The sequence below is a fragment of the Triturus cristatus genome, chromosome 6 (assembly GCF_964204655.1).
Source record: "Triturus cristatus chromosome 6, aTriCri1.1, whole genome shotgun sequence".
Lineage (NCBI taxonomy): Eukaryota > Metazoa > Chordata > Amphibia > Caudata > Salamandridae > Triturus > Triturus cristatus.
The window spans coordinates 729,372,739-729,399,681 of record NC_140589.1 but is presented as its reverse complement, the minus strand read 5'-3'; the positions used below and the strand labels follow the sequence as shown (position 1 = coordinate 729,399,681).

Sequence of the window (26,943 nt, the reverse complement as noted above, 5' to 3'; positions counted from 1 at the left end):
ACCCGGACCCTCGGCCGAGTCGCGCGACCGGCGAGGGGAGTCCGAAGAGCGGTGTCGCTTCTTGGACTTCTTGGAGTGCCTCGACTTACCCGAAGACTTCGAGCCAGACGAGTGACTATGTCGAGTGCGGCTCCGCGACCGATCCTTGGACCTCCTCCTGGACCGGGATCGAGAGCGACGCGGAGCCGAGTGGCGAAGCTCGAGAAGCTTGCGGGACCGCTCCCGCCTAGCTTTCGAGGTCAGGGCCATACAGTCGGAGCACGACGCCGCGTCGTGGTCGAGGCCCAAGCAGTACAGGCACCGGCGGTGATGATCGGTCACCGACATCAGTCGGTGACAGTCGTCGCAGGCCTTGAAACCAGGCATCCTACCGGCACCAGAGTCGAGAATTGACCAAAAAGAGTCAAAAAAGTTAGTCAAAAATTGACTAAAGGGGTAGCTCTCCCGGATCTGCGCTTACTGGCGCGGAAAAAAGAAGAACTGACGTCAGTGCGCGAGGGCGGCGTCTAAGTACTCCGACGACGTCATTCTGGCGCACGACGCCGACGACGGACGTGGAGCCACAGACGACGCCTAGCGACGCGCAAGGGGTATTGCTGACGAAAAATCTTCCGGATCCAGTCTGACGCCTGGGGATATTCTAAGGTGAGGAATCTAACTAACGTGTTTCTTTCAGATACTTGGAACTTAAAAATCGCTCCTACACAAGAAGTGAAGAGATCAGGGTATCGACAATAATAGAGTGCGCTTCCCAAACAAAACAGTCGATGAGACAAAGAAGATATATACTAGAACACCATAATCATCGATATCCTTTTTAAGAACATTTCTACAGGAATGTATAAGTATGAACGTAGTAACCATGTGTGGACACCCGTTTTGACCAATAGGGCTATAATGTGCTAGATAAGACATGTAGAAGCAGTTAAGTTGGGGGAAGTAACTACATAGACGCTCTTACGTAAGGAACCATAGTGTACCAGGGGAAGCGGAGCGGGATCTTTGCTGTCGCACGGTCAGAATTCTATGTTTAGGAACCGAAGGGAGGAGGGTTGGGAGAGGGTTTAGTGTTTTTTGTGTTATGTTAATAATGTGTGTCAAGTACACCTGCTTTGATTCTACCCACTGCACTCTATGCTTTCTAAACCTTTCTCTCTACATTTCTGCATGCAAGGATGGGAATGACATTAGGTCCTGGGGGGAGCAATGATGAGAATGATGAGAACCCAACAGAGGGAGACACAGTTAGTACACACCCACTGTCCCAAAGGGGGAAGGAGCTATACCAAACAGAAAGTAAAAATGACTTTGGGTAAACAGCCAACATCCAGCACAATAAAATGGCAATAGACAGTCCCAAATCCCTAACGTCCAACCTAAAGATAATCTCCCTAAATGTTAAAGGTGTCAACCACCCAGTTAAAAGAAAATAAATACTGGACTACCTAGCTAAAACAAAAGGAGATGTCTTCCTCCTACAGGAGACCAGACTATCCCTGGATGATGCAGAATGGAATACGGCGAGATGGGTTGGTCAGATGGCCTGTTCTCCAGCCACAGGAAAGAAACGGGGCGTGATCACTTTGATAAATAAGAACTCCAAAATAAGTATAGAGGAACAACAATGCGATGAGGAACACTTGTGACGCATCTGAAAAGGGGGGAAGAAAACATACATGTAGTCAACATCCATGCCCCAAACTCTGATGATTCCGATTTTTGGGAGGGCATCTCTAAAAGGCTGGAGACACTTCCGCAAAATGACCTAACAGTGGTGGCAGGCGACTTCAATACAGTTTTAGATTACACTCTGGACAGACAATCACAGTGCCACTCACTACCCCCAAGTGCACACACCGTACTAAAGAAATTATGTACCAGGTTTGATCTTAAAGACCCATGGCGGTTACAACACCCAGACACAAGAGATTACACTTTTTATTCCAACCCACACAACTCATACAGCAGAATCGATTACATATTAATCACAGGAACACATACCCACTTAATAGAACACACAGAAATCGTGACAAGAACCGTCTCAGACCACTCCTGCATTAGCCTACTGCTGTGCGGGCTCCATAATGAGGATCACCCACGTAGATGGAGATTCAATAGTGATGTCTTGTCAGTCCAGACCAACGGAGTTAAAATAGAAGAGGCCATTAAAGAATACATTAGGTTAAATGACACAACAGACACAGATCCTAAAACCATGTGGGACGCATCAAAGGCCACAATTAGGGGGACAATTATGGACATTAAAGCCAAGAATAACAGAAATGCGAAAGCGCAGTTAGGTCAACTGGAAAAGGATATCCAAAGATTAGAGGCAATCGATATCTCAGACTCAAAGAACACATGTGCACTGACAGAACTCACAAAGAAAAAATACGAATTCAACAGAATACTGAGCAAAAGAGCCGGGATGTGGATAAACAAATATAAAGAAATCAACCTATGCGTGGCCAACAAAGCAGGAAAGCTCCTGGCCTCTTACCTAAAACATAGACAAAGACAAAATACCATCTCATCAATCACAGACTCACAAAACATCACACACACAAGACATAAGGAAATCCTACGCACATTTAGTGAGTTTTATCAAGATCTCTACAAAAAAGACCAACCGCTGGAGGAAAGTGGTTGCACCGAGTACCTAGACAGACTAAACCTCCTGAAGATTACACCAGAAGAAGCACACATTTTAGGAAGGGAGATAAGCTCATCTGAAATTGATATGACAGTTAAGTCTCTTAAAGATAACAGAGCACCCGGGCCAGATGGCTACACTGCTACCTTTTATAAGACTTTCTTATCTCACTTACTACCCACTATGAAAAAGGTATTTAACCACTGCGAGGGGGTGGGGATGGTCTCACACACCATGTCCGAAGCAAATATAATAGTTATACCTAAAGAAGGTAAAAACAATAAGCTGTCCCAAAACTACAGGCCTATCTCTCCGATTAACGTTGATTGCAAGATATACGCAAAAATTCTGGCAACAAGGTTCAACAAGGTACCATCACAACTGATAAGTAACACACAAGTTGGTTTCCTCAAGACACGCATGTCACATGATAACACCAGACTCTTGTGCCATATACTCGAAGTACCGCCAAGTCCGACAAACCAGCGGTGACCATCACACTAGACGCAGAGAAAGCGTTTGATAGGGTATCATGGCACTTTCTGGAACAGTGCATGCTGACTTTTAACTTGGGGAACTCTTTCACGCAGAAAGTTATGGCACTATATGAAAAAACCCAGTGCTCGTATCGTAGTCAATTGGGCTGTCTCAGAGCCCTTCACCCTGCAGCGAGGAACAAGGCAAGGCTGCCCCCTGTCCCCTTCGCTGTTCCTACTAGCCCTAGAACCACTGATTAGGGACATCAAGGCCAATGAAGAGATGAAAGGGGTCACCATCAAAGAGGTCACAATCAAACTAGCCACATACGCGGATGACATTCTCATTGTCACAGAAAGCCCTAATTCCTCTATCACGGCCCTCATGGAATCCATAGATAAGTACTCATCCCTCTCCGGTTACAAGCTAAATAAAGACAAATCGGAATGTAAACCACTCAATATACACACCACTAGAGACATACTGGGAGATTCGGGCCTTGCCTGGCAAACTGGTTTCATTAAATACCTGGGTATACACTTTGGGAATGACCTCAAAAGCACAATTGAACAAAATGAAAAAGTAATGCTGGACAAGACAAAGATGCTGTTGAAGGGGTGGTCGCCCAAATTCATAACATGGTGGGGGAGGATTGAGACAGTAAAGATGATGGTCACCCCAATGGTCAACTACCTGGCAAATACGCTCCCTCTAATACTCACAGACTATTTCCATCGCAAAATAGATAAGATGCTGAATAATTTCATCTGGCGAGACAAAAAAGCGAGGATAAGCCTTAAAAAACTAAGATTAGAGAAAAAACTTGGGGGTTTAAACCTGGCGGATTTTAAAACATTCCAAACGGCCTTTCTGGCAAAACAGGGGAGCTACTGGATCCTGCCCAACCAGGAATACACACCGGTTTGGCTGGGACTAGAGAAAGCCATACTAGACAACCTTGAACCTTTAGCCCTCCTAACGGCCAATAAACATATGCTAGCAGCATACCCAATACTCAAAAATACGAGGAACGCCCTATTGAAAGTAGACCAGAAGATGGAACACAGCATAAAAAATTCAAGATGGGAATCTCTGTGGGCAAACACAAAGATAAAATACAGAGGCAAACCGCTCTTTATGGACTCCTGGAAAACAACTGGTATCTCCTACCCTATCCAACTCGAAGAGGAAGGGAATCCAACCAATTTCAATACGCTAAAAAACAAACATAACTTATCAGACATACAAGTTCCTTAAAATCAAAACAGCACTGACCAAAGCGAAGCTCTCTGATGCCAAGCCTTCAATCATCCAATACATGACCAACCTTAATAGAATAGGCCACCAAGTATCACACCTCTATAGACTATTACGCCCCAGCTCAACCAAACTCAATGAAAAGACACGCAATTACTGGGAGTCCCAACTTGGAGACACACTCAGCGAGAAAGAAATCCAGATGCTATGGACCTCCCCCACACAATGTAAAATATCCCCGGTACTAGCTCAGACAAAGTTCTGGACATTACACAAAATCTACTGGACCTCGGCGCGCCTGGCGACCCTGGGACTGAAGACCAATGACCAGTGCTGGAATTGCAATAAGGGAAAGGGGGACCTGGCCCATCTCATATTACTGTCCCAAAGTCAAAACATTCTGGGAGAAGATCTTCACCTTTATAAACAAAATGTTAGGTTGTACTCTAAAAACGGAGTTTGCCACCCTGGTAACTGCTTGTATTAAGACAGATGCAGATTCACAACAAGACAGAGACCTACTAGATCTCCTTCTAACAGCAGGAGTCAAAATGGTACTCAATAAATGGAAAGACACCTCCAAGGCAACGTTTAACCCCTTGTGTGCCACGCCCTTTCCCCGCCCTGTGCCGGGCGTTGCATTAGCGGGCGGGGTTCATGACGAGCTGGACTCGTCATGGGCACAGCGCAACCGCGGCCCATGACGAGTCCAGCTCGTCATGGGCACAGAAGGGGTTAAGGGATTGCTCAACTGGGTGACGTATCTCAGAGGAGCGGACACAGTGGCCCTATGTGACTCACCATGGAGACAGCACTGCAGGCAAATGTGGGCATCCCTGGACAAGTACCTAGACCCATATGACCCGCCCTGAATAGGCCTAGTATAACCACCCGGAAAGCAACCCTCATAAGACAATAGCGTTTAGGCGAATTCTCCCTGCATGCGATATCTCTTCTCTCTCTCCGCTCTGGTCCCTTTCCTTGTCCCTCCCTTTGCTCTCCCTGACCCATACGAGGACAGTGGATGGGGGGTAGCCATGATACGGAAACTGTACTACAACTAACCCAGCCAATGTGGGCTGCCCTGTAACAACAAGCGATGAAGAGTACATGTTATATGTTAAATGTCATCTGTTGTAAAAAAAAATCTAAAAAATCTATTGAAATTAAAAAAAAAAAAAAAGAACCCCCACACTGTTCTCAAATGCCTTCTTTGTGTCCCTCCTCAGTTATTAACATTCCTTATTAACACTCGCCGGGCAGCTAACTTGTCCGTGTGGTTATGGCTGTGGGATACACCCTCTCTTGGAGACAAAGGTACCATTTACAATACCGATAACTCACACTAGTACAAATGCAATGCAATAGATTTCGCAGTTACAAAAAAGTTAGCTATTGCCATTTTACATTACAGCATTTGCTTAATGTTTCATGAAGGGAAAAAAAACCAATGTAATTTACAATGCCAATAGCTCAAAATAATGTCATTGCGAGACCTATTGCATTGTAAATGCTTGTTACTGTCCGTCACTGCAGGGAAAAACCTGTTGGTAAGGAAAAAAAATAATGACCCCACATCAAGGAAAAAATACTGGATGTATAGGGCATTAGTTATTAGTTTCTCAAAACAAACTCCTACTTTGGAAGGCTCGAGTTTACTCTCGTTTCACCTGGCTGCATTTCAAATACTGGCTTTGAGCTAGCTGAAAACCGCCGTGCCTTTGTACATTTCTAAGGAATTTACTTTATGTAACAAAAAAAGTACAGTTTAGAGAGAAGATGCAACAGTTTAATCCTTTGGTGACAACAAAGTGTTCTCAAAGGTGGTCTTTCGGGATGTATATGGTCACCCATGGTAATAGGCTGGGGTCAATAATAGTAAGCACTACACTAAGATAGCGCACATCACAAACAGATGTCTTTATTTCATTTTTATACTACAGACAATTTTCAATTATGAGAAAGTTTCACCAAGTGAAAATAAAACTTCATTCTGAAAATGCACATCGATCTTGCATAAAAGTTTAAAATGTAATTATTTATTTAAACGTGGTTAACATTTCGATGTTCTGTTCTAATCAAGAACAAGAAGAAAAATAATGATATTGGCTTTTGGGCAGAAGAAGTGTGCTCTTTCAACATTTTGAGTAGTACTTTGAAGACTGACATACATCACATTACTGTAGAGCATGAATATGCATAACGTAGGTCATTACACTAACTCAGTTTATGCAAATTAGTGAGTTTTTCCACATAGCTTCCTTTTGATTAGTTCAGTGGAGTAGGAAACACCGTGCATTGCCTTTGAAAATGCTTTTGATGTACAGAATATTACAACCCCATATCCTGCGTCATTACAAAGGACTCCTAATTGAAGGGTAATGTCAAAGTGAGAAGTATGGGGGATGGATTAAGACAATTTGTGTAGGATACATAAGTGGCCTTTACTTTTGTTAGACACAGTACTGAATTTGTAAAAGAGAAGGTGCCAGTGCCCAAAATCAGTTCAGAAGCCCGAGGCTAGTGTAAGTAAACATCGGAGCGCCAAATTACAAGGCTTGTAGTCTGAATCTACCTGTCTTTATTAATCCACTATCAGACACTCTCTGCACCGTTATCTCATTCTTGAAGGCCCCTGCTCTCTCCTTTTATGGAGGTTTTGCTCTCTTCCGTTTCCTCTGTCTTCTTTCTCTTTTTTAGTCTGTGTTTTCCCCGGTCATGTGGTTGGTAAATATCGGATGGAAAAAACAAAAGCGCAGGTCCCCACAAATAAGTGCTGGTTAACCACTGGCTCAAATAAAAGACTGCCTTTACACCCTTGGTATTAGTGCCACAGTACTTATTGCACCAATGAAAGCACACACATGATTTACAGTTGTTATTCCTCATTGAAGTATAAGTTACAATACCGATCGTTGGCTAGTGTTTTATCCCATACATTGAGCCATGGAAAGGCCACTAGTGGACAGAGTATTGGAAAAGTGTGCAGGAAGTCGCAGCTACAAGTGACTGCTAAGTGCTGCATTTGCCTCTGTGTACTCTACGCAGTGGCCTGGCAGGAATCGTGATTGCACTCTCTCCCGTGGCAGTCGATGAGACGCACTAGCACAGGGCTGCAGAGAGTACAAGTCCAAGACCTGGAAAAACAATTGGGAAACAGGCCCGCAGTGATCCCTAAACCTTCTGGTCAGCACCTGTCAATCAGTTTAAGATATAAAACTTTATTTTCAGCTCAGGCTTCCAAAATGCTTCCACACTGCACCTGGCAGACCGAACTGGTTCAGTCTGCGGAAACAAAAAGACCGCTACTTTCAGGTCCGGTGCGGGGAGCAAAACGTGTAAAGTTCAAATGGTTAGCAATGGGAGAGGTGAGCAGGAAGTGGCTGCAGCATCATTCTCGGGCAACATGTGAAAAGACTAGGCCCGAGCACGTCAAATGCAGAACTACAGATATCTCCAACTGATCCCACTTCTGTGCGACCTGATTAAAAAAAAACATGCTATACACTTTTAATCTGAGCCTCGACGACGTCTCGAAAAGCCTATCTCTAACTCTTCCAGTCTGCCTCAATCCAGCTCAGCCACGACCATCAAAAGAAAACCATATGTTCCTTCGTGACAGGCATGCGTGCTCCGCTGACATCACCAACGTGGTGGTGATGCTGCACCTTCAACATGCCTGGACCAGGGAGGGTCAGCCCGCGAAGGCCCACCAGGCAGACACCAAAGGACAGGCACATCTATCCTTAATAATTACCGGGCCTACCATCAAGGGGAGAAAAATCACACTGACCCTGCCCTGTGAGATAAGTGCCGGTGCTGAGCACCGGAAACCACCGGCACAAATTAAGCACTGGTTAGACCATTTTCATGTAACATCACGCTCTTTTATTAAGTAATAGTGTCTCTTTCTCCCCCATTTTGATGGCCCGTGCCTAACTCTAGCTTTGTGTGCATGCATTAAGAAAAATATTGTCAGCTAAAAAAAAAGTGATGTCTGATGAGCTCATTGCTAGGGATATAGTGGAGACCATAGAAATAATGGGCATTTAAAAAGCTATAACTACTAAAAAACCTTTCAGAAACAGCCCAATCACAAAGTAATCAAGAATCAGATTGCACTTAAACCATACACACCAAAAGACCCGATTCAGACAGGAGACATACGTTTTTTTAAAGCCCAAATGGCTTTATTTAAGCAGTCTACCGCCTAAAATCTCCTTCGCTCATTGTAAGCCAATGTGGAAAATCAATACCCCCAATTTTCGTTTCAAAATCTCCCTTTTACCAGCTTGAAAATGTTGGTATGTATGCTTAAAGAACAAGTTACTTACCTTTGGTAACGATGTATCTGTAAGAGACCTAGGTTAGTTGTAGATTCCTTACATTAGAATTATCTCTACGCCTCAGACTGGACATGGAGATTTTTCTTTATCAGTAACCCTGCGCACCGGTAGGTGGCGTCGGTCAACTCCGCGTCCGTCGTCGGCGTCGTGGTCGCCAGGATGACGTTGCGGTTTCCACTTAAGAAGCCGCTCCTGCGCAGAAACATCAATTCTGACGCGACTTTCCACACCAGAACCGCAGAGCCATGCAAGCCACTGACCACTGGTGCGCCACAACTAGGGTCCTTTAAGGGAGTCCTTATCCCTAGAAATCAGCTCGCAGAGCTGGGAGGATGGGTGGGCAGTAAGGAATCTACAACTAACCTCTGTGTATCTTACTGATTATTAGAAGACCTGTGAATTAGAGTGTTTAGCTGGTTGTACAGATCAGTTGGGATCAAGAATCTAACGGGGGGTGTATTGTTTGCAGCCTCACGCTCATACCTGCATTTTAAAAAAACGCTTATTTGCACATTCGAAAGGGCTTTCCTTTCTCTCTCTTTGAAAATTGAACTTTTTACATTTGTATTGTATGTTTTTAACAACTGTATTGTTACTCGCTGTTACAGTATTTAGGGTGTGCTGTAATCCTCACCTGTCTACTTCCACGTCCCCATATCGCGCTGACTCTCCTGTTTCCAGCGCCATCTTGAAAGTTAGCGCTCTAGCCTTTTCGCGCCTCTGTCTATTTTTAGGCTAGAGACGCAAGTGCGCTGCGCACTAGCGCAGCGGGCGCGCCGATGGCGCGCCGGAGGCGCGCCAGAGGCAAGCCCGTCTGCGCCCGTCCGCGACCTACTCGCGACTAGCGCTAGCCACGCTGCTCAATCTGCATCAAACGGGGGAATCGCCTGGACGAGAGAGGAACTTTTAGCCCTCGCGGCTGGCAATTGCCCCATGCGCCACAATTTGAATGTTGGGACTGGAAAAAAGGGGAAAGGTAAAGGGGGGGAAAAGATATGCAAGGTCTGCAATTTCGCTATTATGCCTTTGTTGAAGCCGTCTGAGTCAGCTGTACCCTTTCAACAGCTGGAACAGAGAGTGGGGGACAGTATTAAGGCGGGTTATATTAACTGTAGGTCCCTCCCTAAACATGCTGAAGATATATGGCTAAGTATGAAATGTGAAGCCTGGGACATAGTCTTTCTGACGGAAACTTGGCTAAGAGAAAGTTCTCAGCCGGATATTGCGCTGGCAGTTCCCTTTGGCTACAGACTAGTGGCTGCGAATCGAGCTATTGATCGAGTGGGAGGCGGGGTAGCGATTATTGTACAGGATAAGTGGGACATCTCCTTCAAGAAGTTGGAGGAGTTTGGCCCCATCGAGGCCTTATCCTTTAATGTTTCCTGCCCTTCCTACCCCATAATGGCTGGCCTACTTATATATAGGCCACCTTCATCTCCTGTTAGGTATCTAACAGATTTGTACGAGTGGATTAGTATCTCAGTTTTGGATTTCCCTTCATTCACGGTCTTAGGGGACTTTAATCTCCATGTGGATGATAGTGAAAGTGTGGAAGCCAGTAAACTTATTGGTACGCTCCAGGGGTTTAATCTTATACAGAAGGTGCAGAGTGCCACACATAGAGGAGGTCATATGTTGGACCTGGTGTTTACAAATGACCTGACCTTGGTAATAAGTTCTCCTCAAGAAGTTACCTGGTCTGACCATTATTTTGTTCCTTTTTCTTTCAAAAGAAATTATAAACCCAAGACAGGCCTTCACTTTATGATAGAAACTAGAGATTGGTGGAAGGTTTTGCTAACTGCCTTCACGTATAACTGGGGAATGTCTCCTTCCCACCATACGGGTGACGTTAATCAGGATGTTCTAGCTTTTAAGATGCAAGTAACCCAAACTCTAGATAGTATTGCTCCGAGGGTGTTGAAGAATACTGCTCGTAATCGTCCTTCCGCCCCATGGTTTACGGATGATCTTAAAGCTAGAAAGAGTGCCTGTAAGAAGCTGGAAAGAGTCTGGCGACGGAACTATTCCCTGGAAGCCAAACTCATTTATAAGAACGCCCTTAGGACTTTTCATCGCATTAAGCGTTCAGCCATGAGAAACTATTTCGCCAAGCAGATTCGAGTGGCTAATAATTCAAAAAAAGAAATCTTCAAGATTGTAGAAGGTTTCACTAATCCCCTGGCCTCCTTAAGTCCCATACCTGTGTCTCAAATCTTATGCGAGAATCTGGCAACCTTTTTTTATGAGAAAATTGCAGAAATATATTCTTTGTTTCCTCCTTGCAAAGAACCGGATCCAACCATGAGTAATGGGTATGGAAATCAGGCCTGGACTAACTTTGCCATCTTTGAAGACACTCAATCTCTGGTTGACCTTGAACTTGTAAAATTGGGTTCTCCGGCAGATCCTCTGCCTGCCAGGTTCTACAAGACTCTTGCTCAGGGGCTAAATCCGGTCCTGAATATTATCTGGAACCAGTCGTTGAAAACTGGAAACTATCCAGCGGAGTGGAAGAAAGCCTTGGTTAGGCCCATCTTAAAAAAAGAAGGAGCCGATCCCTTGGTATTAAAAAACTATCACCCTATATCTTTACTCTCAGCTCCAGCTAAGGTTTTGGAGAAGGAAGTACAGAGGCAACTCTCGAGGTTTTTGGATTCCAACAACCTGTTGCATGACGCCCAATCTGGTTTTAGAGCTACTTTTAGCACTGAGACCGCGCTCCTGGAGACTACGGAGATTATGAGAGAAACTGTGGACAAAGGACACTGTGCAATGCTTGTGTTATTAGATCTTTCTGCGGCATTTGATACTGTGTCCCATAAAATCTTACTGCACAGATTAAAGAACATTGGTCTGTCAGGAGCAGTTTTGTCGTGGTTTCAGTCTTTTTTGGAGGGACGCTCGCAACAGGTGGTGTTGGGTCCGCACTCCTCACAAATAAAATTGCTGTCATGCGGAGTTCCTCAGGGCTCTGCATTGAGCCCGACACTGTTTAACGTTTACCTGGCTCCCTTGGCCCCTACAATTGAGAAACATGGCCTACGTGTTGTCAACTATGCGGATGACACTCAGCTCCTTTTTTCGTTTCATGAAAAGGATGAGGGAAGGATGTTGAGTGTTAAGAGCTGTATGTTGGACATAGTATCCTGGATGTCGGACAACTGTTTAAAGTTGAACACAGAAAAGACGGAGGTCTTATTTTTTAATAATCAATCTCCATTGTCCTCAGATTGTTGGTGGCCTACCACCCTAAACCCCGCACCGCCTCCAGTTAGGGTGGCTTGGAACCTAGGCGTTAAGATGGATACAGAACTTTCAGGAAAGGATCACATTGCTCAGCTCTCCGCAGTTTGTTTTTGGAAGCTTAGAATGTTGCGCCGTCTTCTTCACTTTCTACCTGTAGACTGTCGTCAAACGGTGGTACATGCCACCATTACTTCACGCCTGGATTACGCAAACAGTCTATTTATTGGACTTCCAGACTATCTGATAGCCAGGCTTCAGCTAATTCAAAACGCAGCTGCTAGATTAATCAGAAATATCCCTGTCCGCCATAGAATTTCTCCTTATCTGGCCAGTTTAAACTGGTTACCTATAAAGAAAAGAGTGCTTTTTAAGGCTATGGTACTAACCCATCGTGCCTTGTATAATACCGGCCCCCTATATCTTAGAGCTAGAATTCAAAGGTACTCGCAAAATAGATCTCTAAGATCCAATAATTTGAATCTTCTTAAGGTACCTAAATTTAGAAAGGTCAGAATGGGTGGTCGGTCATTCTCTGTCCGGGCACCTACTATTTGGAATTCCATGCCGAAGGATCTTAGAGCGCTTGAGAAAGAAAATGTTTTCAGAAAGGCCTTGAAAACCTGGCTTTTTCTTTTGCACCGATTCACCTCCTCACTGATCACAGCTCGTTGTTCGTTCAGGTCCATATGATTAGTAACAGCGCCGGGACACTTCCGTTGGAGGTAGCTGTGCACTATACAAGCTTTCATAACATAACACATACTTGGCTGTCCAGGCGGTAATGTCTAGTAAACGTGTGCAGAGATGCCCACGTTGTCACCTGGCAGATAACATGGAGTGGGACTCCACGTGCCAAAGCAGTGGTTGCTGCCATAGCCCTAGTGGAATGAGCACGCAGCCCCACTGGAGGATAATTCTTCGCTAAAGCGTAACAGATTTTATGCAAAGGACAACCCATCTAGAGATGCTACGTTTTTGAACAGCCCGGACTTTTTTGGCACCTACATATCCAACAAAGAGTTGATCATCCACCCGGAAATCTTTGGTACAGTCAAAGTGGAAAAACAGCGCACGTTTAGGGTCCAGACGGAGGAGACTCTCCTCCTTCTTGGAAGGGTGCATTGGTGTGAAAAAGGTGGGCAAAGTGATCAATTGTCCTACATGAAATGGTGTAACCACTTTAGGAAGGAACGAAGGCCGTGTCCTAAGCACCACTTTATCCGGATGCACAGAGAAGAAAGAGGGCTTTGAAGATAGAGCCTGAAGCCCACTGACCGTGCGAGCAGAGGTGATAGCGACAAGGAAATCAGTTTTCAGAGTGAGGAGCCTGAGAGGACAGTTGTGAAGAGGCTCGAAGGGAGCACACATAAGATATGACTGAACAAGATTCAATTCCTACTGGGGCATTATGAATCGAGATGGAATAAAAAGGGGAGTAATGCCCTTAAAAAATCTATTTACAATAGGAGAGTTGAATAAGGATGGCTGATCTGACAGCCGAAGAAAAGCAGAAATAGCCTTTGAGAGTGCCCAGAGCAGAACCCTGCTGGGCCAAAGAAAGTATATACAAGAGGACCTCTGATGTTCCAGCCATGTTCAGAGGTGAAGAGCCTCCTGATAAAGGGTCCACGACCCCACCCCGCCCAGTTTGTTGCATTACCACATGGCGGTGGTGTTGTCTGTGAACACCACTTTCCCTTTGAGAGAAGGAAGGAATGCCTTCAGTGCTAGTCAGATTGCCCGGAGCTCCAGAAGGTTGATATGGAGCCCAGACTCCGCCAGAGACCAGATGCCTCTGATCTCTGCCTCTCCCAGATGGCCGCCCCACCCCACCCCAGGAGTGATGCATCTGTCACCACTGTTAGATCTGGTTGGGGAAGGGAGAGGGATCTGCCTCTGATCCAAGCTTGGTTCGTTATCCACCACTGCAATTGTTGTGCAGTTCCACCTGAGATCTGAACGTAGTCAGAAAGATTACCCTGATGCTCCACCCACTAGAACTTCAGGCCCACTGCAGAGCCCGCATATGCCATCTGGCATGATCCACCAGCAGGAAGCAGGAGGCCATAAGGCCCAGCAGCCTCAGAGTCATTCTCACCAAAATCTGGGAATCAGGCTGAAACATTGGCATCATAACCCGAAAATCCTGGACTTGCTGCTCAGGTGGATAGGCCCGAAACTGCACTGTGTCCAGAACAGCTCAGATGAAAGGGAGCGTCTGAGTGGGAGTCCGGTGTGACTTTGGCACTTTTAGAGTGAACACCAGCGTGTGCAGGAAGTCTGCTGTAGTCTGGAGGTGGGAGACAACAGCCTGGGGCAAACTCGCCTTCAACAGCCCGTCATCGAGATAGGGGAAGACTGGGACACCTAATCTGCACAGATAAGCTGCAACCACCGCCATCACTTTCGTGAACACCCGAGGGGCACTGGTAAGGCCAAAGGGGAGCACCGTGAACTGCAGATAGAATCTGTAGGCTGGCAAGACAGGAATAGGCATCCTGCAAGTCCAACGCCACCATCCAGTCTCCGGGGTCGAGGTGTCAAAGTGAACTTCTCCTTCTGGACGAAGCGTTTGAGGGCCCTGAAATCCAGAATAGGATGCAAAGTCTTTGTCCTTCTTGGGCACCAGAAAGTAGCGGGAATAGCAACCATGACCTACTTCTGATGCAGGGACCTTCTCTATAGCTCCCTTGGCCAAGAGAGCTGCAACTTCTTGGAGGAGAAGCGCCAAATGATCCTCCGACATGTTATCGAAAGATGGTGGCATGGAGGGAGGGGTAGTCTCAAAGGGAAAGGAGTAGCCCCTTTGGTCTATTTGCAAAGCCCCCCTGCCCGACGTGCTGGATTGTCAGAGGAGGAGGTGATGGCGAACCCTGCCTCCCACTGGCCGTTGATGGGCCTGAAACGTTGGACTAGGAAGGTTTGGAGGCTGCGGCAGCTGGGGAAAGGGTGGACTGGCCCACCTGCTGGCACCCAGACCCGCGAGGTCGCTGAGTTCCACGGCCATGCAGAGGCTGGGTAGCTTGCATGAGCCGCTGGCTAGACTGGGCCGGACGTGGCTGGGTGACCCTTCTGTAGCCACGAAAGGGACGAAAAGCATACTGGAGTGGGCAAGAAGGCGCAGCAAGGCTCAAAGATGTGGCCGTAGCCCAAGAATCTTTAAAGCGATCCAGCGCCGTCTGCTTTGTCGCCAAAAAGACGACGGCCATCAAAGGGCATGTCCATTAAGGTTGACTGGACATCTCCCGAAAAGTTTGTTAAAACTAAATAAATGAAAGATCCATCTAAAATCAAAACAGTGGTAATGAGCTGTATATACATGTAGAACAAAGAAAATATGGGAAAGTGATTGAACTTGCAAATATACTCTTACTGGGATGTGGCAAAACACACTGGCACACTTTCTTACATTTCATATTGTTGAGCAGGTGCCTGAATTTTGGAGTGATTTCATTGTATTCTAGCATTTATTTGAGATGAGTGATCTATGAGTAATATTTTTTCTATGCTTATTTAATGACATTTGAATCTTGAAATTTCGGCTTCGGTTGTGCTTCTTTATAAAGGTAGTTTGCTTTTATCTATGCATTTGCACGAGTGGAGTTTGAATTTAGGGCTATTATTGTGATGAATAAAGGCATTCTTAAAATGTGTAGGAAGAAACATAAGCTAAAAGCAGACTCTTGGAGGAGTGATTTAACCACCCTGGCTATTTTGGAAACATCTAGACATTTACTCAGTTGGACTCTTTGTAGGCTTGAATCCATCTGGAGTAGCGATAAAGAGATTTATACATAGCAGAATATTATGGTTTGAACCCTCAATTTCTTGTCCTTTCATGGAGTCTGGAGAGGGCAGGGTGTGTTTTATTATCAAAACTCATATTGCGGTATTAAAATAGTTTATTTCTCTCTCAAAATGGTTTTCTATTGAATAAATGCTTATTTCTGTAACCCAGTTTTTTGTGTGCAAATAACACCATAAAATTAAGAAAGAAGAGAAACTTACTTGCACAGCCACTCAAAATGCTCTTTGTTATCCGAGCAACCGTAATCAGTGGTCCACGCATGGCCTATGGTAAATTTATGAAATTTCAACATATCCATCACACCGACTTGAGCGACTGCACACCCGAAGAGGTCCGGACGCTGATTGCAGCAGGCAGCTGAAAGGGGACAAAGAAGAGCCATTATGTTAAAACATCAGCAAACAACAACTAACCTCCACTTTATAGACTTGCAATCAGGACCAGAAAAGTAGGTCAGCTTAATCTCAACCAAGTACAAAATGAGCAACGGGACAGCCGAAAGGTCAGGCTTTGATAAGCTGGTGTGATCTTTTACTGTAAGCCTAGGCCACACAAATTACATTTGGAAATCAAAATGAAAACATGTCTCCAGCTAAAAAAGACGACCATACTGCTGCAATATCATTTTTTTAAAACAGTTAACCGGTGCACAGAATTTTAACATAAGAATACAGGTGTTTCCTAGACGGCAGTTGTACTTAAAACATATATAGAAAACCTTTTTATATTTAAAGCACATCATATGAAAATATGATCCTTCATGAGCCACAAATATACTATTGGATCTGAGTTACTGTAACCTGAAGATACAGTGTAAATACAAAATGATAAAAAATAAAGAGAAAAAAAGGTTACAGAATGAAAAGCAAAAAAGCATTCCCAAAGTAAAATATGGACCCGGCAGCCCTAGCACTGAAGTGTACCTACTTTTAGATAGATGTGCACATGTGGTGTGGTGAAATACCATAAATCACAGTTCAAGAGAATATAACTGAAGATGGATGAGGAGGGCTAACCCAAAACCCCACAATATGTTTGTATGTGTGTGCGCGCACGCTTAGAGGGTAGTACACCCAATTTCGAAAAGTTAGATTGCGACAAGATTTATATGTGCTACAGAATCAGGCCCTCTTTTTTAAAGAACATAAAATGTGGATTTTATTTTGAGGTCAACAAACGAATTAACAATATTTTCTTTCCTATGTAGTAGACTCGCCCTACATGAAGTTACCATACCTGCTGCATTACCAAAGTTTCCAGCAAATACTAAGGTATTAAGAGAAACCTACCAAAAGAACCTTCGAGAAGAAAAAAGGCTAAAGTGACATTACAGTTAGATGACCAAGTCACACAAGAACCAACTTTTAAAACCCTGCAATTCACCAGTTATAGTGCAGTGCGCATATTTTAATGCACATAATGTAATTATTAAATATCAGTGATTTTTCTTTTTCCTGAAGCTCGGCTGTGGTTCCTTTTCGGATAGACTATTAGGGAAACTCACTCTCTCTCTCTCTCTCTCTCTCTCTCTCTCTCTCTCTCTCTCTCACTCCCTCCCTCCCTCTCTCTCTCTCCCCCCCCAGTTGGAAGGCCACACCTCCTTTCCTGATTTTGTAGTCGTTGGAAAGGAACCGCCACAAACATGAGCAAGAGGCCATGTTTTTCGCAAGATGGCCACTTTTCAACATCTCTCATGGCCAAGATGCACCAAAATTGTGCTAAAGAGAAATAGTAGCGCTGACCTTGACCCGGGGAATCTGCATTTGGTTAGCATGAACTAAAAAAAAAAAGTGAGAGCCGGAGATTTTACCTACAAATACAGGAATCACCTGTGATTTTAAAGATGTATAAAAATGAGTTTACAAAACCGGTGTGAGAGTGAGAACCATGATTTATCTACTTAATTATGAACCCGTTTGCGAAGACCGGAATAGGTGGCATGCAACTAATCAAGTTGGTAGCCTGTTAACACCATCAATGATTCATAACTGCATTGGATCATTTTAATGAGTCTCAGTCAGGAAATTATCAATATTGCTCCGAGGATGTGTCCCCAGGTCCATAATCCCTAAACAGTTTGCCAATTTTCTTAGCTTTCACTGAGGATCCATAGCAGAAATACTGAAAAATAACTGCAGTGATTGATTTTAGGTGCTATAAATGTATGACCGGTATGGTCACGGTGAGGCTGTGCCCACCTCTTGTGCCAAGAATTCCTGGAAGGCTGTGCACATATTGAGTGCTGCGGTAAAGGAGCGCACACGGCCCTGCTTTGTGCTCATCACTCCGGCACACTGTCTGCATGACTGGTAGTGCTCGGAGCTGAAGAAGATTTGATGCCAATCCTGATCCTAACTGGAGCAGAGGCGAGAGGAGGTATCGGGGTCACGTTGTGAAGGAGAAGGGAAAAGGAGGGATGTTAAGGGAAGGCAGAAAAAGACCTATCAAGATACCTGAAAATAATGAACAGACACCAGCGGACTGAATAAAAAAAATGATTTAAATGAATTTGCTAGGTACCCTCAAAGTGCCCTGGGCCCAGCTCACCTATGCCTACAACCGGCCCTGACTGTACGACATATCCACCCCGGGTGGTGGGACGATGTAGGTTTCAGTCCACCTCCTCCTGTCCAAGTACACCTCCCTCTTCTCGCAGTCAGACTCCTCTCTGTGAGACACCTGCGCACCTGCAGAAGGCCCATGGATGGCCACCATCCACTCCTTACCTCAGCTCAGTTAGGGAGCCATCACTCTTTGACAGGTGGTAGGGGATGAGTGAGTGGCCACTAGTTACAAATGTTACCAAATGTACTATTAACACGAGATTCTGCAGGAAGAAATACATCAGAACACACAAAAATGGTTGTCAATTTTTGGCTGCATTAATTATCCTGGTTTTCTGCTATTTTAATTGAGATTATTACAATTAATTGCTTTCTTTATGGGTATGGGAGAGTAGTAATGTGGTTCATCTCAGGTGGGAAGATTTGTGTATATTTTAAATCTCATAATGATGATGAAGGTATAATATTAACAATGTTTGTTGGGTTATTGTTCACTAAGTCTTACATCAGCAATCTTTATTTTTTCCTCGATTTTGCAAAGGAGGAATTTAGGATTGTTTAGGATTGTGCTAGACCACTGCTGTGCACTAGCTTACTATATCTGGTAGTGTACCACCACAAAAAAAGCAATTTCAGTGCAAGTGTACAATCAGGTAACTCCTATCCAAGGCTATAGAGGAGGACCTCATGAGTCACATTGCCTTATCGCTTCTTCAGTCAGCTTGTTAGGCCTGCCCATGTCCCCGGACTGTAAAGTGGTCTGTGGAAGCGTGGGCCGCCCATGGCTATTTTGAGTGGTGACTCAAGGCCCAATCATTAAGGTATAACCACAGAAAACAATATGATTGGTTAAAATGAATGTAGGTAATACATTTCCAGAAGATTATTCCTCCGACAGGTCTTTGCAACATGATTTTTGGAGAGCCAAAATCCTGGTAAATGTGATAACTATGGATCCAAGAAAAGAAAACCTCAGAGAAAACAAAACCATGTTAATTTAACGGATTAAATTAACGGAGTTAATGTGAAATTACATTTTTCTTTCCTCTTTACAATGTCTTTTTTAATAGCGTACCCATTACAAACCTATATGAAAACACCAACTATTTCATCTGACTGCATCAGATTTGCCGTACAAGATAAAATTGCATTTTGTGAATGAGTGCAAGCGGATACCAGGAGAAGCACCTTCGTGCTGTTAAGTCACCCACCCTTCTTAAATGCATGCACACATTGAATGACTGCCTCTATGTGGCGTTGAATCACTGGGTGTTTAAAATGAAAGGGGTTCGTTTCACTGTGATTCACACACTTGTACTTGACAATCAATTGAAAACAGATTTTAACTCCTGTAAATTCAGGAGAAGATCATGTTAGGCTCAAATCTTGGAAGATTGTCCTCAATTCAGGAAGAACATCAGGACCTGGCTCTTCGGCTGAACCACAGCGCCTCGGCGCACCTGCAGCTCCCCTTCCCCCAGCGCCTTGAGACTAACGGATGATGGCCGTCCTGCAACAGTCCACACAGAGGAATCCCCTATGACCCCAGATGAAACCAGATTCAATAACTGGTGACATCTATGCTCATATGGGAAATGAAGAACCAAGATTTGATGAAATAATCCTTACTTATGTAAGAAACTAATGTAAGTAAATGAAAAACAAAGTATCAATTCGTTTTATTTTTATTTCCACATGATTCTTTTTTTATTCGGCATACATGAGTTTTTATATGCTGCCACATGACAGCAATTGTGGGAGGACACACCTTCATGACCAAATATGAATGTAATGAAAATGACAGAGATAATAAGGCATCAATGACAGTGTTTAATTTGTAAAGCAAAGCAAACAAACAAATACATAAGTGATGGTCCCCATACATTTTCTTAGAATCCCACCACCAGAGTTGCTGGATGCTGGGTTTCCACATACCAAGGCTACCTTGTCTTGGGTCCCCCCTCATGTTTCTTTCCTTCTATCGCCCCAAATTACGTGTTTCTTTATTGCAGTCCTGCAGTTTCTGCTTCGTCCCTGCTTTATTGCTGTTACTTTTTTCTTCTTTTCTCCAGTTTCTGCCTATTTTTTTAGATCTTGCTTTAGATAATAGTCTGTGCATGCCAAATAAATGCTGGTCCTCAAAACTGAGTGCCAGTGCCACCAGAAGGAGCCAAAAGCACAAAATGCTGCTACCTAAAACGGTCTAAAGACCAATTTTGGGCTTTATATTTTAAAAACTTGTTAGGCACTTCAAAGCTGTGTTCCAAACCATCTTAGTAGCCTCAACTAACGCAGCAAAGCAAACACTTGGAAGTGTTTTGCGTCCCAAGTGAGGACAAAAGAGGATTTGGATTTATCTTTTCTAGTAATACAGACCATCTCCAATTGAACTCTTCATCAGCTCCCAAGCAGTGGCAAAGCCAATAGGTCTAAGTTTAATGTGCTAACGCAGGAGTCTCCAGTCTTTACAGTCGTTCAAGCAACTTCTGATAAATTACAACCATCCTGCGCCACTGCTTAATGTATATGGACAAGTCACTAGATAGAGGTACATAAGGGGGGTGAAGAAAGCAAGAAAGTAGATGAAGGAAAGGAAGATAGAGTAAGGAATGAACAGTGGAAAGAAAGTAAAGCCGGACCATACGAAGCAAGAAGAAAAGGCAGAGAAAGAAGGATGGAGAGAAAGAAGGAAAGGATGAATGAAGGTCAGAAGAAAGGAATGGAGAATTCAAAAGAAAAAAGGAACATAGGAAAGGAACAGAAGGGAAGGAAGGGAAAGCAGGAACAAAGCAGAGACTGAGATAAAGGAAGTAAGCAAATGGAGAGACTACGAGAAAGAAAGGAACGAAGCAGAGGAGAAAAGGAAAAAAGTTAAATATAAGAAAAGAAAAGAAAATGAGACAAAAGGCAAGCGAAGGAAGTAAGGAGTCAGAGAAAGAAAAGAATGAGAGGACAGAGTGGAAATAAGGACAGTAAAGAAGTAACCGAAAGGAAAGAAGCCATGTATTTGTACCGTCAACTGACTTGTTAACACAAGTGATTTTAAACATGATGAGCACTTTCTTCCGATAGAAGCTAATGCCAAGCTTCTACCTCTTTACCTGAACCTTACCTTAAATGTAAGACAATGGATTGCTCATCTGTGTCCGACGTACTTGAATATCTATTTAACCGATCAGACTCCTCTTCCAAATTGTTTATAAACGAGTATAACTACTAGGCTCCTGCACAACAAGTGCAATTCAAATGTGTGGATATTCACTTAATGCAAACGCAGAAATTGCAGATTAAAAAAAAGTAAAATGCACACTTTGCTTTGGTACAAAAACGGAGGATCAGCATTTGTGCACCCAGTTACCTTGCCAAATTGTACAACAGGGCTCTTGGTTTCCCACTGCCAAGGGCGGAAAATTTCAAAGCACGAACATTAAGAAAGTGAACTGTAGAATGTGTGACATTTAACCACTGTGCGCCTCCGCCATGCTGGGTGTTCAGTCCTGCACTGTTATGGTTGCATTCTACATCAGTGAAGGGGATGTTAGACCTGGATTGGCGGAGTTGAACAGGTCCATTACGGCTTGATCCGTCAAAGACTGCTATGAAAAAAGGGAGCAGATTTTCCAACGAAGGTGAGCGTAACGTCTAACCATGATGAGAAGTACTTTCCAGTAGGTAAGGGAGACTAGGTATATGTGTGCACTATGTAACCACAATTTGTGGTTACTGATTTGTGACAACGTTTGGTGCAAGAAATGTCATCACTAGATGCAGATATTGGTAGATTTCTCTCACTGGTGCCTCCCCTCCATAGCGGCCATTTACGTAGAGCATACGGGCACTTTTTTAGAGACACCTCCACATTCATGGCAGAGCACCCCAATTTTGTGGTTTTTCATCTGCTGCTTTGGCAGAGGAGGGAGAAATTCACTGCAATCGCAGACAAAAAAAAAAACTACCACTCAAACTTTATTACATGCATTTATATATTTATTTATATATATTCCATGTTGATTAAATAGAATTCTTTTATGGTTTTCGTTACCAGTTCCATGCTGATGAAATCTAATTCTCCAACTTGACCATCTATGTTAATACAAGTCCTACTCGCAGGTTGTCTCTCAGCAATCAATTCGACATGGCAAATTTATCTGCAGATCACCATTCCAAGACAAAATTATCTTTCCTCCAAATGATGACATTTTCCTTGTATCAGCAGCAATACCAAGATAGAACTGAACTACTAATCTGAGTGCACAAAATATTACACTTTTATAGATACTCGTTAAAAAATTCCAACTTTATTGCAGGTCTAGATGTTCAGTGCTTTACTCATCATCTGTTCTTGCTAAATTTCAGGGGATTAAGCCCTTATTTTTGAATTAACTTAGTCATTGACCCTGCGTCTGACTACTGGAATATTACTCAACCCATGATGCATCTGCTCTCTCACCTGATCAATTTAAATCAATATTCAAAAACATATTTTCTACAAACCACTTAATTTCCAACAATATGCTTCTCGAAAAACCCCGTCACTCCTACACGCTATACAGACCTACCTGTCTCTTACAAAGTCTGCAACTTTCCTGTACCCCATGGGAGCCATAAGTCAGACCTTGGCTCCAGGTCCCCAGGAGCAAAGGTCCTAGGGTGGTGCATCGTCTGACGTAAACATGAGTAGGCTAATGGCCCCAAATAAGAATTTATGCAGTGCAGTTTACACCCTGGACGTTTTGTTCAATCCAGCCTTGATAGAACACTGAGCCCCAAGTATAACACCCCTGTTCCGAAAAGATCACCGATAGCAAATCACTATGCTAACACTCCTTCACTTTATTACAAAAGTGGGTATGGGCTACTATTCCACAAGAACAAAGACCTGAGGATTTGATTCCTAACACTGAGTGCAGACAGCACTGGGGCAAGTAGGAGCAGTCCTGTATGGAAGCGAAAGAGTGTATCCTGTTGACCGGAATACTTCTGTATCTTCCCTCTTAGATAATCCAAAACAAAGGACTGGCTAACTATGGTGGACACCTCTAGGCCATCTAGACTGGGGCCTGGCAAGTCGAGATGATGGGGGACCTCATCCACCTGAAGCAAAGGGACTGAAAAGGTGTCCATGCCACCAAAAGAGTTGGTTGTTATAGTGGTGAACCACATTTCTTTCTCACTAACTTTTGTTCAACAGGGGTCATAGGTTCCATGGTGCCTGCCAAGTCCACAGCCATTCTGTCCACAGGAAAGGAAAGATAATTAATCCACCCACTGATGCCATTCAACTTCGAATCCTCTTGTAGTGCTGTCCAAATCTGTCAGCAGCCTTTCTTGGCAACACCATCCCCAACCTTACACCCTATGGGGAGCAGGACACACTTCCAAGTAAGAGATCTCTCATTTCAATTTCAATACTCACACTTGCTTGAATGAATCATTCTCCCAGAATACTGTAGCATAGGTAAACTTCAGCTTTTACTCATGCGGACCATCAGACCACCTGCTGATAAGACAGGATATCCGTTGGTTATCTTTTTTCTCCCTATTAGGGCATGTATAGTGCTGCCACTACCTAAGACGGTCAACAGGAGAAGGCATCCAGTTCACATTTACCTTTTAATAACACCATGCACACCACTAACAAAATCACTTAATTCCCCTCCTGATATACTGTATTGGGAGGGACCTTAAAATCCCTCACCAATGCGATTGCACTCATTATAATTAAACAGTAGGCTCCTCTCTCATTATTTTATTATTAGTATCTTGAGGCTATAACACCTTTCATGTAATTGTGGCCTTTTTCTGCAGTAACCTGGTCAGCGATGGGTGGCCGGGGCATTACCTTTTTTGGGGATATCGCTGGACTACAGCATTAGATTCCAGTGGCAGTGCACCATTCTTTGAGAAGTACCACAGCGACAAAGGAAAGAAAGAGTGGCCAATGGCTTAAATGAACTACTAGTTGAGGGAGCTGGTAAGCTTCAGGTTATCTCATTAGCTGCCGATCAGCCAATCGGGTTGATATGAATGTACAGTCCTACTTAAGTGGTTGGACAGCGGTTGATCAGATCAGCTAAAACAAGCTGTAGATTCAGAAAATCCGATTGTCCTTCCTATGACCTATTATGAGTGGTCCCTGCTTTTTGCCCAGTAGCACTACCCTCAGTATGGCCAATCACTGGGAAGTCCGGCAGCCTATATGGACTAGGTTTTTCCTACTGGAAATCTGCAGATCACTACTGAATGCCACAAGCTCTCATTGGGATTCTGGTGTAGTATAAAACAAGTATAAATAACTTAATTGTGTTCTCAACTTTAGAAGGCTATAATAAGAAAATTCGACCCTGACATTGTTTTGCCCACCCCTGTGGTGTTCCACATTGAACTGCAATGAGCACCGTGTAGGTACAACATTTTATAAATAAGAAAATGCAATTACACTCAACACAAGAGAAGAATGTTGGAAAAAAAAAAAAAAAACAAGCAGTTCATACCCACGAGAAGGCCTCCGTTGGAACCCCCATTGATCGTGATCTTCTTAGGGCACGAGTACCCTTCTTTGGCGAGGTATTCTGCAGCACACTGGAAATCATCAAAGCAATTCTGTTTTTTTCCCAGGCTTCCGTCTAAAAATGCAAGGAAAAACGGATACTATGTTATTTTGTCCATCTTCGCATACCTTACTTTTGATCGTGTACACGCACACATATATACTGCTGAATCGTTTGAAAAGATTTTCGTCTCCATTATTGACTGCCTTCAGAGCAATAAAGGGCGTGCAGACAGATATCACATGATGGTTCGGCAGACAACGGATGCTTTCAGCAGTACTAAATAATACATCTGATTGAGATGGACAGAGTAATTGGTAAGGATCCTGAGTCGTATTTTCCATTCTTGCTAAAAGCTTTGTACTTTAAGCTTTTATAAACACACATACCAAGCAGCTGCATTGGAAGTCTGTAACAATGGAGCCGTTGGAACATTAAGAAGGGAGATTGACTTATAAGTAATTAAATTCTTCGGCTCGTGGCTACAGAAAGAGAACCTGAATTGGAATGGCATGCAGAGTGAGACACGAAATGAATGCATTTCTAATTATGCTGATCATTTTGTGTCAGGGTCTTCAATGTTGACCTTTATTTCAATCATAGTTGAGGACTACAAAGATCTGCTAATACTTTCGGCATAGCACTATTATCCACAAACCTAAAATATTCTCGGAAACTCTTCGCCATTTCGTTTGAAATCACAAACGTGTTGGTACAAAAGAAACTTTTGGCATAGCACTATTATCCACAAACCTAAAATGTTCTCGGAAACTAATCGCCATTTTGTTTCAAATAACAAACGTGTTGGTACAAAAGAAGATTCTGAGAGGCCCCCTGGAGTAAAGTTGTAATTTATTAATGACACAAAGACATACAATAATTCACAGTCTTTATTTTCTTTCAACAAACCGCGAACAATTGAAACAAATCTTCAAAAACAATTAACAACTTCCATCTCCAGTGAAGAAACACCATAACAGGTCACGTGGAGGTCGGAAAATCAGAATCCACTCTGTGATGTTCATCTATTTTTTTTTTTTTTTTTAGAAAAAATAATGCAGATTTCAGTGGTATCGATAAAAACGTCAACCCTCAACAAACTGCACCCTCATCAGATAACTTACTTCGTCCAACACCTCCTCAAAAACAGAATCCTCTTTTCAAATTATTATGGACGAATAAAACAATCATGGTAAGAAACTATAGAGGTAATAGACAACCTTAAAGCTTACGGAAGAAGCATTATTCTGCATGTCTGACTGGCTACTACAATTAAGATTATCCATACGGTACAGCTCCGAATATCTTTATTTTAAGGCTGTTTTTGGATACTCGAATAATGTGCAAGTTGAAATGTAATTCTATTTACTCCAATTCGGGAAAAGAGACGGGGGCTGAATCAAACTTTGGTCGAATCTACGAAATATGAAACTGTGGGTTTGATGTCCCTTTCCAAAACGCCCTCCGCATTGGACTGGTGGCAGCCACTCGAAGGTCAAGTTCCAAAACAAGACACATCAATATCTGTCAGTTTCAAAACATACCTGATCCAGTGCACAAAGGAAGGATGAGGCATCAGTGTGTTTAGGCAAAATGTATAAAAACGTCTCTGTCTCTGTATTGCTCATTCCCTCTCTGCCCTGCCACAAGCAAAGAAAGCAAAGCAATCCTGGACCCTCTGGCCAAGGAGCTTCTGTAGAGCTATTTACATACATCAAAGGGTCTTGAGTCATAATCTCTACACTTAGCACTGCAGTCAGCAGAAAGGGCCTGTGTACATGCAGAGGATATGTTTGACATTCTGGCCTTGGTAAGAGATTCTCCAACTCTGGAAGAAGAAGGCATGCTAGGAGAAGAGGACACAGACTGCAGGCCTTGGCTGTCTGAGCCACAAGAGTCAGTAAAATTGACAAAGCCCAGCTTTTCGTCTGAGAAAGCGTTCCAGTAATCTTGGAGCTTGTCGGAGCCTCTGGATCTGGTCCCTAGCTGGACGATAAAGTCACATTCTTATGTATGTAGCTTCCTGCATATCCCCTAT

At 43.6% G+C, this 26,943-nt stretch overlaps 1 protein-coding gene across 2 annotated transcripts in view; it reads right to left on the bottom strand.

Annotated features, from left to right (window-relative positions):
• Positions 1 to 26,943, bottom strand: part of PREP (prolyl endopeptidase) — a 692,721-nt gene that overhangs the window by 12,037 nt on the left and 653,741 nt on the right. For both annotated transcript variants that reach the window (XM_085611249.1, XM_085611250.1), the window contains exons 13-14: positions 24,849 to 24,980; positions 15,991 to 16,147 (exon numbers count right to left, since the gene is read on the bottom strand). In XM_085611249.1, the coding sequence (XP_085467375.1) occupies positions 15,991 to 16,147; positions 24,849 to 24,980 (289 nt within the window). The remainder of the gene's footprint in view (positions 1 to 15,990; positions 16,148 to 24,848; positions 24,981 to 26,943) is intronic.